Genomic DNA, 13,884 nt, shown 5'->3' on the forward strand with positions numbered 1-13,884 from the left:
GCAAAATGCTAAACGTTAATGATAGTGTTTATGTTTCAGGTTAAATTTAGGGGGGATGTGATACACTGCATGAATAAAAAATAAGATAAAAAATTTAATTAAATCAAATAAAAAAACATTAAATTAAATTAAATTAAATTAAATTAAATTAAATTAAATTAAATTAAATTAAATTAAATTAAATTAAATTAAATTAAATACTCGACGGTTTTGGACCAATCACGTTCAAGATTAGAAGATGAAGACATGGAAACCGTTAGCCACACCCGTGTGCTAATCTATAAGGCTAAATAACTTAGGAATAAACACGTTTTTATATTTTGACCAAAGCTTTGGTTGTGTTTAGATAAAAGTTGAATTTGTTATAGTGCAAATTGTGACCGTAAAATTAAAGCCCGACTTTAGCTAACTAAGTAATAGCTAGATTTCTGATAGCTAATTTTGCTAACGTTTCTGATTTTTGTAGGTTTTTTGGAAAGGCACGAGGACATGGGGGCGTTTCCTAATATAAATTTACCCTGAAAAATACCTTTTTGAGTGGGTAAAGGTGTAGAAATGTATCACTTTTTTTTTTACATTTTCCTCATTTTAACATTAATTCTACACATAATAATAGCTCAGAAAACTACAACAGAATAGAAATTCACACGACTGCCCATCCGTTATGTCAGAAGGGGGTGTGTCCTAGCCCCCCGTTGACTCCGCCCTGATGCCCTAGTGACAGCGTCAGGAAAATGGCGGCGAGCTGTGAAGTGAATTGAGGATGTCAACATTGCGCTTCTCCACCCGAAACAAGTGACGCTTTCTCTCTCTTTTACGCGTCGTTCACCCAGCCAGGGTTGTGGAACAGGAAGGCGCATCCTTTGTTCGGACGAAAAACAACGCCGAGAATATTTTTAAATGATCGTTTTTATAGTGCTGTGCTTTGAAAAGTCCATTTCAGCTAGCTAACGGTTAACTAGCCGCCTGCTCGAGCCTCGAGAAAAGCCTGCGCGAGCCGTGAGGAGAACTTTCTCCTGCACTTTTCCTGTCGTAAAGTAATGTTTGGAATGCTTTTTTCTAATTTAATTGATTTCCCGTGACTCGTTAATTAAATGCGTGGAGAGTGTTTTGCGCTAGTGTGAGCGTTTTCTTTCTTTTTTCCCCGTCAGCTGGAAGTGCAGACTCGGCGGATGTTGTCCGCATCTCTGTCGCACTTTTAAAGGGGGCAACATCAGGCAGGACTGCTGAACGGGGGGGGGTGGGGGTCGTTTTTATTTATTTATTTATTGTTTACACTGGTGCTGTTTACAGAGGCCATGGCGCATTCGCCGGTGCAGGGCAGTTTACCTGGGATTCAGGTAAGAGGGTCTGTTTTATTCACATAACTGAGTTGATCATCTACATCACATCACATCAGGCGGGCTCGCGCACAGCTGTCATTACTGCTATATTTACCAGGCTGCTGCTGCTGCTTTCTCTCACCTCTAATTAGGGCAAGGAGGCTAATTCTCAAAAAGTCACCCGACCGCACAAACTTATTTACTGATCAAAGCGTGGTGAGTGAAGGAAGACGATTTTCTGAAGAGGTTTAGAAATAGATTAGCACGGAGTAGAGTAGAATTAATTAAAATGGAGTAGAGTGGAATGAATTATAATGGAGTAGAGTAGAATAAAAATATAATGGAGTAGAATTAATTATAATAGAGTGGAGTAGAATAAATTATCATAGTGTAGAGTAGAATAGAATAGAATAAATAATTGAATAGAGTAGAGTAAATTATAATAGAGTCGAGTAGAATAAATTAGAATAAAGTAGAATGAATTATAATGGAGTAGAGTAGCATCAAATAAATCATAATGGAGTTGAGTCGAGTCAAATAAATCATAATGGAGAAGAGTAGAGTTGAATAAATTATAATGGAGTAGAATAAATAATAATGGAGTAGTGTAGAATAAATGATAATAGAGTTGAGAAGAATAAGTTAGAATAAAGTATAATGGAGTAGAATAGAGTAGAATAAATTATAATAGAATAAATACAGTAGAGTAGAGTCAAATTGATTATAACGGAGTAGAGTCGAATAGAGCATAGCAGAAGAGAATAAAGTAAATTAGGGAAAATAGATTAGAATGCAGTATAACAGAATAATGTAGAATAGAGTTTAGTAGAATACAATAAAATAAAGCAGAGTAGATTAGAATACAATAAAATATAATAGATCGTAATATAGAGCCAAATAAAGTAGAGTAAAGTACCTTAGAATAGATAAAGATGAGTAGGATAGAATAGAGTACATAAGAGTGTAAAGTACAGCTTAATAAAGTGGAATAGAATATAGAGGAGCATAATAGAGCAGAGTAGAATATTACAATATTAAAATTATTAGTATGTTAGATTATAATAAAATACGGTATACAGTATAGTATTATTTCATTTGACTGCAATAGAGTAGATTAGAGTAGAATAGAATGCAGCAGAGTAGAATAGACTACAGTGGAATAGAGTACACTAGAGTACCACAGAGTAGAATAGAATACAGTAGAGTAGAATAGAGTACAGTGGCATAGAATAGAGTGGAGTAGAATAGATTACAGTACAGTAGTATAGAATAGAGTACAATAGAATACAAGTAGAATAGAATAGAGTAGAATAGCAGGAATAGCATAGTATACAGTAGCATAGAGCTGTATCTGAATAGTAAGATATCATAAATCATTTCTTGTAGGAAGATCTTGTAGCAAAATTCTGTTATTTCTATTCAGAATGGAGCAGTAAAAGTGCTCCAAAGATTAGATGCGTGTTTGAAATAAACTGCAACCGTGAGCATTGTGCAACACAATACTCCCTCAGGCAGGAAGTTAAGCAAGTGCACTTGCTACACACACACACACACAGACACACACACACACACAGACACACACACACACACAGACACACACACACACACACTCACACACACACAGAGACACTCACACACACACAGAGACACACACACACACACACACACACACACAGATCTATAGGCATCAGCTCTAAGTAACATTTTACAGTACCGTATTTACATGACTGTTTTTTCTGTAATTAACCTTTCTGTGTTTTCATTGCACTTTAATTAAACATGACCTGAAATGACCGCTCCTTATATATATATATATACATATACTAGAGCTGGGCGATATGGCCAAAAAATTGAATCTCCGATTTTTTAAAACAAAATTCTTTATTATTCTTGATTATTATATTATTATTGATTATTTTTCTTTAAAAAAATTTAATAAAACACTAGAGACTATAGAATAGATTTTTTTAATTTGAGGAAAAACAATATAACCAAACATATGAACTGCTAATCTGGACTAAAAGTGCGAAGTGCAAAATTACTTTTGCTAACAATATTGTTTTTCTAAAATAAAAAAAAAAACATCAATACAACATAAAAACCTTTTTTGGGGATTTATAAAATGCAAAAATTCACCAGTCTTTACAAGTTCTAATTATTCTAGTAAAATAAAGTAATATAACAAAATATGAGGGATTTGTAAAGTGCAAACTACAGACTTAACTTTAATCACTTTTTATCAAATAAATAACTGTCACCTGGAAAAAAATCCCTGAAGAAAAACAATTTTGTTAATCAGTTCAACACGCAACTAACACAGTAAATAAAACCAACACGCAACTAACACAGTAAATAAAACCAACACGCAACTAACACAGTAAATAAAACCAACACGCAACTAACACAGTAAATAAAACCAACACGCAACTAACACGGTAAATAAAACCAACACGCAACTAACACGGTAAATAAAACCAACACGCAACTAACACGGTAAATAAAACCAACACGCAACTAACACGGTAAATAAAACCAACACGCAACTAACACGGTAAATAAAACCAACACGCAACTAACACGGTAAATAAAACCAACACGCAACTAACACGGTAAATAAAACCAACACGCAACTAACACGGTAAATAAAACCAACACGCAACTAACACGGTAAATAAAACCAACACGCAACTAACACGGTAAATAAAACCAACACGCAACTAACACGGTAAATAAAACCAACACGCAACTAACACGGTAAATAAAACCAACACGCAACTAACACGGTAAATAAAACCAACACGCAACTAACACGGTAAATAAAACCAACACGCAACTAACACGGTAAATAAAACCAACACGCAACTAACACGGTAAATAAAACCAACACGCAACTAACACGGTAAATAAAATCAAACAGGAGCCAGACAGCATTTTACATCTGTGTATACGACACAATCAGGGGTGAGTCTAGGATTTTCATTTAAGGGGGGCTCCGTCCCCAATGAGGGTATAATAGTAAAAAAAATAAATAAATAAATAAATAAAATAAAATAAAGGTTTGACTAACAGGGTAGGATGGTAAACTTATTGCAGCATTCCACTGTATTGCATAGACGTGTATATAACATTTGAGTACTGAACAAGCCAAATACGAGTCTTCCTGATTACACACACGCACACACACACGCACACACACACGCACACACACACGCACACACACACACACACACACGCACACACACACACACACGCACACACACACACACACACACACACACACACACACACACACACACTTGTCCTCTGATCCTCGCTCTGCAACGCTGCGGTTTCTTCAGTCGGATTGAAGAACGTGCTGAAAGACGGGGAGGAGCTGAAGTCTGCCGCTGTTTTCGTCGCTAGGCCATTTTTAACATTTCTATTCAGCCACCCTAAGAATTCTGCGATTCTCCATAAACTCTACACAAATTCGTGATCACTTCAGTCCCCTTTAAATTTCATATGAAAACGGCGGCAGACTTTCAGCTCCTCCCTGTCTTTTAGCGCGTATGAAGAAACCTGAAGAAACCGCGCCTCTCTTAGAAACAAGCTCTTTGCGTCTCAGAACTACGGAAGCTCGCTCTGCCAAACCAAAATGAAATCGGAAAATCGATTTTCGTTTTTTCAACATCGACATAAACCATAAATTCAAATTAATTGATAATAACGATTAATCGCCCAGCTCTAACATATACCTCTGGTCCTGCCCACAAATCTACAGAGAAGCCACTACGAGGTGGGAAAACATTCAGACAGAGGAACTTTGTCTTTAACGGCTGGCTCGTGTCAGACGCAGCTCGGGTTGCCATTAACGCCGAAACTCCTCCTTGCAGAGTTTGCGAGCCGACCCCGAGCAGCTGTTCACCAAGCTGGAGCGCATCGGCAAGGGCTCGTTCGGCGAGGTCTTCAAAGGCATCGACAATCGCACGCAGAAGGTGGTGGCCATCAAGATCATTGACCTGGAGGAGGCCGAGGACGAGATCGAGGACATCCAGCAGGAGATCACCGTCCTGAGCCAGTGTGACAGCCCCTTCGTCACCAAGTACTACGGCTCCTACCTCAAAGTGAGCAGCAGGCTAAACATCACCGAAAACATCTACACTGAAATTTTTATTTATTTTTATTTGTCTGCTTGTTCATTCATGCTGTTTATTTGTTTAATTTTATTTATTTATTTATTTATTTATTTTTAAGCCCACACTCCTTTTTAGAGTATAGTAAAAGCAGAAAAAATATGTTCCACAATATAATTTTTTTTATTGCTTTTAAGCAGCCGTTTATGTTAATATATTATATTGAATTAATATAATTATAATTTTAGCTTAATTTTAATAAGTTAACCGGAGTGTAACGTTGTTTGTAAGAGTTTTTTTTTCTCGTATGATTTGTGTCTCTGGATTCAGGGCTCAAAGCTGTGGATCATTATGGAGTATCTTGGCGGAGGATCAGCGCTGGATTTGGTGAGAAATAACCTGATACTAGAATGAATTTTTCTGGGGAAATGAATACATTATTGTTATTATTATTATTATTATTATTATTATTATTATATTTTATTATTATTTTTTTGTTATGAGCGTGGTCGTACAGGTTGTTTTTTTGCAAAATAAGTAAACTGTGAATCTCTCATTTAAATTAAATCTCTCCCTCTCTCTTCTCTCTCATCCCTCTCTCTCTCGCTCTCTCTCCCCCTCTCCAAGCTGGAGCCCGGTGCTCTGGATGAGGCTCAGATCGCCACTATCCTGCGGGAGATCCTGAAGGGTCTGGAGTATCTGCATTCTGAGAAGAAAATTCACAGAGATATCAAAGGTACAAGCATTCTCTGTCCTGCTCACTGAGGCATTTGAGTCTTTGCAATTAAAAATACAAATAAATAAATTTGATCAAATACAAATATAATCTTGGAGTCTAAATTTGTGTGTGTGTGTGTGTGTCTTATCCAGCTGCCAATGTGCTGCTGTCTGAGCAGGGCGAGGTCAAACTGGCAGACTTTGGTGTAGCAGGTCAGCTGACGGACACACAGATCAAGCGCAACACGTTCGTAGGGACGCCTTTCTGGATGGCACCAGAGGTCATTAAACAGTCCGCTTACGACTCAAAGGTCAGCATGTTAACACACACTCAAAATCTTCCACTCTCAGGCACTGGGCAATCGTTATATACGGAGTATTTCTGTAGCATATGGTAAATATTCTTCTTTTCTTTATCGAATGTTTTCTCTCGCTCTCCACCGAAGGCTGATATCTGGTCTCTGGGGATCACAGCGATCGAGCTAGCAAAAGGCGAGCCGCCTCACTCGGACCTGCATCCCATGAAGGTCCTCTTCCTCATCCCAAAGAACAACCCGCCCACGCTGGAGGGCAACTACAGCAAACCGCTCAAAGAGTTTGTGGAGGCGTGTTTAAATAAGGAGCCCAGTTTTGTAAGAACCTCCTTCACCTTTACATCGTATTTGAATGGTGTGAACATCTTTCTCTTACTTCCTTTGTTGTAATTCTCTCCCTCTGTCTCTCTTTCTTAGAGACCCACAGCCAAAGAGTTGCTAAAGCACAAGCTGATCGTGCGTTACGCTAAGAAAACCTCCTACCTGACCGAGCTGATCGACCGATACAAACAGTGGAAGGCCGAGCAGTGCCGAGATGACTCCAGCTCCGACGATTCCGACTCGTACGCAGATGATTCTGTCTCATTTGTACATTTTCTCCAGTCTAGTTCCAGCCCATTGTTTTATTTCATTACTTATAACTATTCCTAGTTATACCATACTTAAATCTGTCTCTCTCTCCCTCTCTCTCCCCCTCTCAGAGAAGCTGATGGACAGGCGTCCGGTGGAAACGACTTCAGCAACGATGAGTGGATCTTCACGATTCGGGAGAAAGACCCCAAAAAGCTGCAAAACGGAGCCAATGTGGACGAGCAGGTGAAAAATCACATCCTCAAGATCCTAATCTATAAACTTTTTGCGTTTAATATCCTTATTTTACACTCTGTGTGTGTGTGTGCATGTTTGTGCTCGTTCTTGATGCAGGATACACCTCAGAGGCCGCTGTCACAGATCTTATCTACCGTTATCACACCAGTCTTCACAGAGGTACGGCAGAAATATCAGGAGCATCGTCACTGCCTTTCGTTGTGGTGTTACTTTATAGTCGCTCCTTTTCTTTCAAGCACTGACATGTGAGGCAATTTGTTTGATTTGTTAAAATCACTTTTGGTGTTGGATGAGAGAAATTCTACATGCATTATATTGCCAAAAGTTTTGTGACACCCCTCCAGATCACTGGATTCAGGGGTTGGTCTCGGCCCCTTAGATCCAGTATAAGGAACTCTTAATGCTTCAGCTTCATACCAAGACATTGGACAATTTCATGCTCCCAACTTTGTGGGAACAGTTTGGGGATGACCCCTTCCTGTTCCAACATGACTGCACACCAGTGACCAAAGCAAGGTCCATAAAGACATGGATGAGTGAGTTTGGTGTGGAGGAACTTGACTGGCCTGCACAGAGTCCTGACCTCAACCCCATACCTTTGGGATGAATTGCAGTCTTCGCTCTAATTCATCCCAAAGGTCCCTGAAAAACAACACCTGAATTCAATGATTTGGAGGGGTGTCCCAAAACTTTTGGCAATATAACTGTATGTACATTATAAAAGGATATGTCTTTCCTAATACTGTGTGTGTGTGTGTGTGTGATGGTAGCTGAAAGAGCGGGGTGGTGAACTCGCAGTAAAGCCAGACGTGTTAGACGAGTTAGGAGAGGCCATGTTACTTGCCGAAGAAACGTATCCAGGGATCTCTGACGTCATGGTGACCCAGCTTATACAGAGACTACAACGGTAACTATTATGGGATGCTTTCTTATTTATTTTTTAATTAGTTTTGAGCTCAGTAACCAAACGACTTCCTTTTCTGTAAAGGTTCTCCCGAGCCAGGACGTCTTCCTCTTCTCCTCAGTGATCGGTCCGTTCGGAATATCAGTCATGCCGAAGCCCCTCCCACAATGCACCGGGTCAGCGAATCACAATACCAGCATCCTCAGAGTGCTGAGTGTCCTTTAAACTCCACAAGCTTCCTGTTCGAGAAGGATGATGAAGAATCTTTGTGTATATTTGCTGCGTGTGTGTGTGTTTGTAGTGTGCACGTGCACACACATGCACACACACTTACACACACTCGACTGCATAGCGAGCGAACAACTTCTGGAAGCTTCTGCGTCACGACATCAGCAAGCGGGGAAAAACATCGCTGAAACCCTTAAAAAGCAACCATAGCATGGCTCTGAACAAACAGCATGGATATGTGTGTGTGTGTGTGTGTGTGTGTGTGAGAGAGAGAGAAGACGAGTGTGTGTCCAAGCCCTTTCCATGCGAAAGGAGATATCAGATGTGCGTCACCTGGACTAGACAGAGTTGGGATGCGTGTATAGACGTGTATATACTTTTACACACTCTCAGATTTTCTCCCCCAAGCGGATCACTGTGTACAGACGGCCACGCCCTGCTGTAGATAATGTTAGAATTAAAACAAAACAAAAAAACTGAAAAGAGAGAGAAAAGGTAAATGTTTAAAAACCGAGCCTCTCAAATGGCCATTACTGAGATTGCCTTGCCTTTTTATGGAATGTATGTTACATTTTGCGGGTGCTCTGTTTCATTTTAATATATATATAAATATAAAAGAGAGTTTTACTCAAAATCATAAATAATGATTTTTATTCTATCACCTCTGAATACTGGGGTTTTTTCCTGTTTGTGTGTGAATGATTTGGATCCTGATACGCTTCCGTATCTATCTATCTATCTATCTATCTATCTATCTATCTATCTATCTATCTATCTATCTATCTATCTATCTATCTATCTATCTATCTATCTATCTATCTATCTATCTTTCAGCTTTTCTCTTCAGGGGTCTCCACAGTGAATCATCTCTCTCCACCTATCCCTATCTTCTGCATCCTCAACACTTGCACCCTCTATCTTCATATCCTCATTTATTCCATCCATATACCTCCTCTTTGTCCTTCCTCTTTTCCTCCTGCCTGGCAGCTCCATGTCCATTCTCCTACCAATATACTCACTCTCCCTCCTCTGGACATGTCCAAACCATCTTAATCTGGCCTCCCTAACTTCATCCCCCAAACATCCAACATGAGCTGTCCCTCTGATGGATTCGTTCCTAATCCTGTCCCACCATGTCACTCCCAAAGACCAGCTCTGACTCCTGTCTCTGTCTCAGTGATACTGTCTCTAAACCATACAGCATGGCCGGTCTCACCACTGTCCTGTACACCTTCCCCTTGATTCTCGCTGATATTTTTCTATCACACAGAACTCCCGACACCTTTCTCCACCCATTCCAACCTGCCTGCACTCACTTCTTTACCTCTTTCCCACACTCTCCATTACTCTGGACTGTTGACCCCAAGTACTTAAACTCCTGTACCTTCTTCACCTCTTCACCCTGTAATCTTACTGTTCCACTTCCCTCCCTGTCATTCACACACACGTACTCAGTCTTACTACGACTGACTTTCATTCCTCTTCTCTCCAGCGCAAACCTCCACCTCTCCAGGTTTTCCTCCACCTGCTTCCTGCTCTCACTACAGATCACAATGTCATCTGCAAACATCATTGTCCAAGGAGTCTCCTGTCTGACTCCTCTGACAACTGGTCCATCACCATAGCAAACAGGAAGGGGCTCAGAGCCGATCCCTGATGCAGTCCGAACTCCTCTGTCTGACCTACAGCACACCTCACCACTGTCCTGCTCCTCTCATACGTCTATAAATACAAACTGCCTTGCTTTACAGGTGAGTGCAGGAGAATTCTCCCATCCCAGAGATCAAACTGTAAATGTTTTTATTTATTTATTTATTTATTTTTGTCTTAATATTCACCTGAAAATAACATCATTTTATTTTTTCATTTTTTTAAAATTGTATTTTGTTTTAAATTATTTTTGGAATTCTTTATTGTTGTAGCTAAACTGTAAAAAAAAAAAAATACTTTTTTTAAAATTCATTAATTTCTTTCTTTACCCCCCCCCACACACACACTCATTCAGAAACCATTTGGGGTTAAAATTTATTTATTTTTCAAGTGTTAACCTTATCCTTTTTTTTTCCTTTTTTAAATTAATGTCTGTCAACTAAAACACACACACGAGTGTTAAAGTAAGTTCTTTATTGAAGCACATGCTGGATGGTTCGACATTTAAAATTAACACACATTAACGTTATGTACAAAAATAAGTCATGCTACAAAATATAATATACTCAGGTACGTTAAATACAAACATTAAATTAGGTCCCTTTTCTTTTTTTATATAAATTTTACTCCCAAACATGCATCTTAAAAAAAAAAAAGAAAAAAAAGGATTGTGTTTGTGGAAATAATTTAGAATTTTGAATTACTTCAGGATTCTTGAATTTAGATGGAAGACCCGTGTGTGTGTGTGTCGACTGTTTCTTTGGAAATTGGAGCAAATCGCCTGGTTTGTACGTGGTCACTCGCCAGTTTTCCAACAAATCCTCACGTACTTCCTCTGGCTGCTCTTAAAGCCGTCGCTTAAACCTAAAACTATCCTCCCGACTCATCAGGGAATTCGAAAGTCCGGGATTTATTCCTTTTAAATTCCGAAACATTATCAATGTGTGTTTGTGTGTGATGCTCAGATCTTGGTCTGTTTTTCCTCGAGTGCAGCGTCCATATTCATCTCGTTCTTCTTCTTGTCGTCGGGGTCGTACTCGGAAAACTGGGCCTCGATCTCGGCCGGGTCGATGTAGGTGTAGTAGTGAGCCATGATGGAGAAGATGATGCACACGCATATCAAGAGTCCGGCAAACAGCACGTATTCAGCCCACTGTGGATCACACACACACACAATTACGCAAACACACACAATAATCCGGAATTCTACCAAACATACTTGTTAATAATAATTAAATATACTACATCATGATATCATGATGCCTTCCAGCCAATCATATATATTTATATATATTATTAGGACTGTAATTATCATCATCATTAGGATTCTGTTTGAAGCCCGTACCTGGTCAGGAAGTTGTCCGGCTTCGGCTACAATCAGGACGATGATGTTCCCCATGGCGGTGGTCAACAGCCAGCCGGCTTGAAGGACCGACTTCATGTTCTTAGGCGCCTGAGCGGTGTGAGAGAAACCTCTGATAAACACAACTGGTGTTTCAAAACGTTGTGGGGAAACAGAACCGGGTTCTAGGTGAGCGTACCTGTGAGTAGGAGAACTCCAGACCCGTGACTGAGAACACCACCTCTCCACATGTCATCAGGAAGTACTGAGGGATCTGCCAGGCCATGTGCATGGTGTTGGGCTTGATGTCTTCTACCTGCTGGATGGTCTTGGCACACTGCACACACACACACACACACAAGGCGTTGTAGTGCGATCAGTGTGGTGAATATTGCTTGATTATTTTTGTTTGTTTGTTTTTTTAGAGCAAGGTTTCTTTTGGTTTGTTTTCTGCCAGACTTTTATCACTTGTTAGCTCCAGTGCAGGGTTGCCAGATCTCTGGATTATAAACTCTCCAAAGACCCTTCAAACCATGAGCTATAAAGTAACATTATACAATACAGTTTTTTTTCTTGGTAAATAAAAACATGATTTTTTATTTATTTTTTTAAAAAACATCCTGAAATGTCTTTATTTCATTCAGTACATGTGTATACACAAATAATCCTTTAACATCATACATATATATATATATATATATATATATATATATATATATATATATATATATATATATATATATATATATATATATATATATATATATATACACTAAACATCTGTCTACAGCTGGGAATTTAGTCTTATACATATTTTTATACATTAGACTTTGCCTGTATTTTGTATGCCTTTATATAACACGTGTAATCATTTTAATAACAGTTACAATTAAAAGCAGATTATGTGATGCTAAAACCTGTACTTATATACTGAATAATTGTAAGATTTATAGGTTTTTTCAGTGTTCATTAATTTACATGTCAAGTGAAAATATTTTTTTGGGGGATGTTCATTTTGCAAACCTGTGTGTTTTGTAATGTTTCCAAGAACTGTTATGGGAAAAAAACAATCTGGCAACCCTGTGAACGCTAATGAATTGTATTTCTGACATGAACTTGTGTCATGTTAGTAGTGTAACAGTGTGGGAGGTGTTACCTCAGGTCCGGAGTTAAAGTTGCTTGGTATGAGGAGTGTGTAGGAGCTTCCGAATCCCAGATCCATGGAAAACTTGCACATCTCTCCTGTGTCGCCTGATATGATAAATTTGGCTCTGGAACAGCGAACAGAAGAGAAATGACACAACTGAAGCTTGGATACGGAGGAATGAGGAACGTGTGGTGAATAGAAGCTACTCACTCGCCCTGGGGCAACAGCGTGTAGTTGGAGAACTCGAACAGACCGACGGATCCCATTTCTTTAGACCCCGACTTCATGCTCAGCACCCCGCCGTAGCCGTTCACAAATCTGTTCCCCAATTGAAAAAATTCCATCATACACGTGTCCCATATACAGAAGACTCGCAGCCACGTCAGTAAACATGGGAAAGATTGTCTTTAAACCTTCACATAACTAACCACTGACCTGATATCGTTGTTGCCTTGTTCTGGTTTGGTGTTTAAATCATCACGCTAAGGACACAGAGAGAAGATTCATCATTGTCATTACATCAACATTTTTTAAATAATGTTTTAAATGTTAAAAATATTAATCAGCAACATTTGATATTCAAACATTGCATTTATTTTTAATTACTAATTATATATATATATATATATATATATATATATATATATATATATATATATATATATATATATATATATATATATATATATAAAATTATAATTTGTAATTTTACTATAATTATATTAATTTAGAATTCATTATTATACAAAATATAAATAAAAAAATTTAATTTTTACATTCATTTAAAAAGCTAAAAGTCTTTCTAATAAAAGATTTCGAATAAATTATTACACAAATTGAATTACATTTCTAGAAGGAATTGTGCTTATATAATAAACACCTTATAATTGTTATTCTATTTAAATATTCCATACTGCTATTACTGAAGTGCTGATAAAAAAAAATTAATAATAAAATAATAATAATTTCCTGGAAGCTATTGGTAAAAAAAAAAAAGATATAATTTTTTTTATATTATATTTATTTCATATTGATTTTTTATGTATTTTTTTTTTTAATCATATTTAACTGCTGGTTAATAAACACTGCATTTTAATGAATGAGTAAAGAAAAAATAACATTTTTCTTTTGTGTGTAAAAATTGTGAAACGATTTAATTTTAAATTTAAAACTTTTGCAATTTTTTTCTTCTGAAATTCTTTCTAACAAGCATCAAGGAATATTTCGAGTGTCAGAGTTCATTCATTAATTAATACACATCACCGCTCTTATTACATTAATATTAATAGTAATAATAATAATTAGAAGAAGAAGATGAAA

The 13,884-nt window shown here is 37.9% G+C and overlaps 2 protein-coding genes across 4 annotated transcripts in view; one reads left to right on the forward strand and one right to left on the reverse strand.

Annotated features, from left to right (window-relative positions):
* Positions 1-714: 714 nt before the first annotated feature.
* Positions 715-9,083, forward strand: stk24b (serine/threonine kinase 24b (STE20 homolog, yeast)). 3 transcript variants are annotated; one of them, XM_058402150.1, is made up of 12 exons: positions 715-1,340; positions 5,083-5,097; positions 5,195-5,425; positions 5,765-5,821; positions 6,062-6,170; positions 6,305-6,462; positions 6,598-6,783; positions 6,883-7,028; positions 7,167-7,281; positions 7,390-7,452; positions 8,064-8,200; positions 8,282-9,083. In XM_058402150.1, the coding sequence occupies exons 1-12, from the start codon at positions 1,299-1,301 to the stop codon at positions 8,319-8,321; spliced, it is 1,299 nt and encodes a 432-aa protein (XP_058258133.1). In that variant the 5' UTR covers positions 715-1,298; the 3' UTR covers positions 8,322-9,083. The 3 variants fall into 3 exon arrangements, with proteins under 3 accessions (XP_058258133.1, XP_058258134.1, XP_058258132.1); XM_058402151.1 differs by lacking the exon at positions 5,083-5,097; XM_058402149.1 differs by lacking the exon at positions 5,083-5,097 and having other exon boundaries at positions 7,167-7,452.
* A 1,563-nt stretch (positions 9,084-10,646) lies between these two features.
* Positions 10,647-13,884, reverse strand: part of slc15a1b (solute carrier family 15 member 1b) — an 11,956-nt gene continuing 8,718 nt past the window's right edge. The window contains exons 18-23 of the mRNA XM_058402146.1: positions 13,000-13,046; positions 12,775-12,882; positions 12,574-12,688; positions 11,617-11,754; positions 11,421-11,528; positions 10,647-11,228 (exon numbers count right to left, since the gene is read on the reverse strand). Of these exons, the coding sequence (XP_058258129.1) occupies positions 11,037-11,228; positions 11,421-11,528; positions 11,617-11,754; positions 12,574-12,688; positions 12,775-12,882; positions 13,000-13,046 (708 nt within the window). The 3' untranslated portion in view covers positions 10,647-11,036. The remainder of the gene's footprint in view (positions 11,229-11,420; positions 11,529-11,616; positions 11,755-12,573; positions 12,689-12,774; positions 12,883-12,999; positions 13,047-13,884) is intronic.

Source organism: Hemibagrus wyckioides, linkage group LG11 (genome assembly GCF_019097595.1).
Source record: "Hemibagrus wyckioides isolate EC202008001 linkage group LG11, SWU_Hwy_1.0, whole genome shotgun sequence".
In the NCBI taxonomy this organism is placed as follows: Eukaryota; Metazoa; Chordata; class Actinopteri; order Siluriformes; family Bagridae; genus Hemibagrus; species Hemibagrus wyckioides.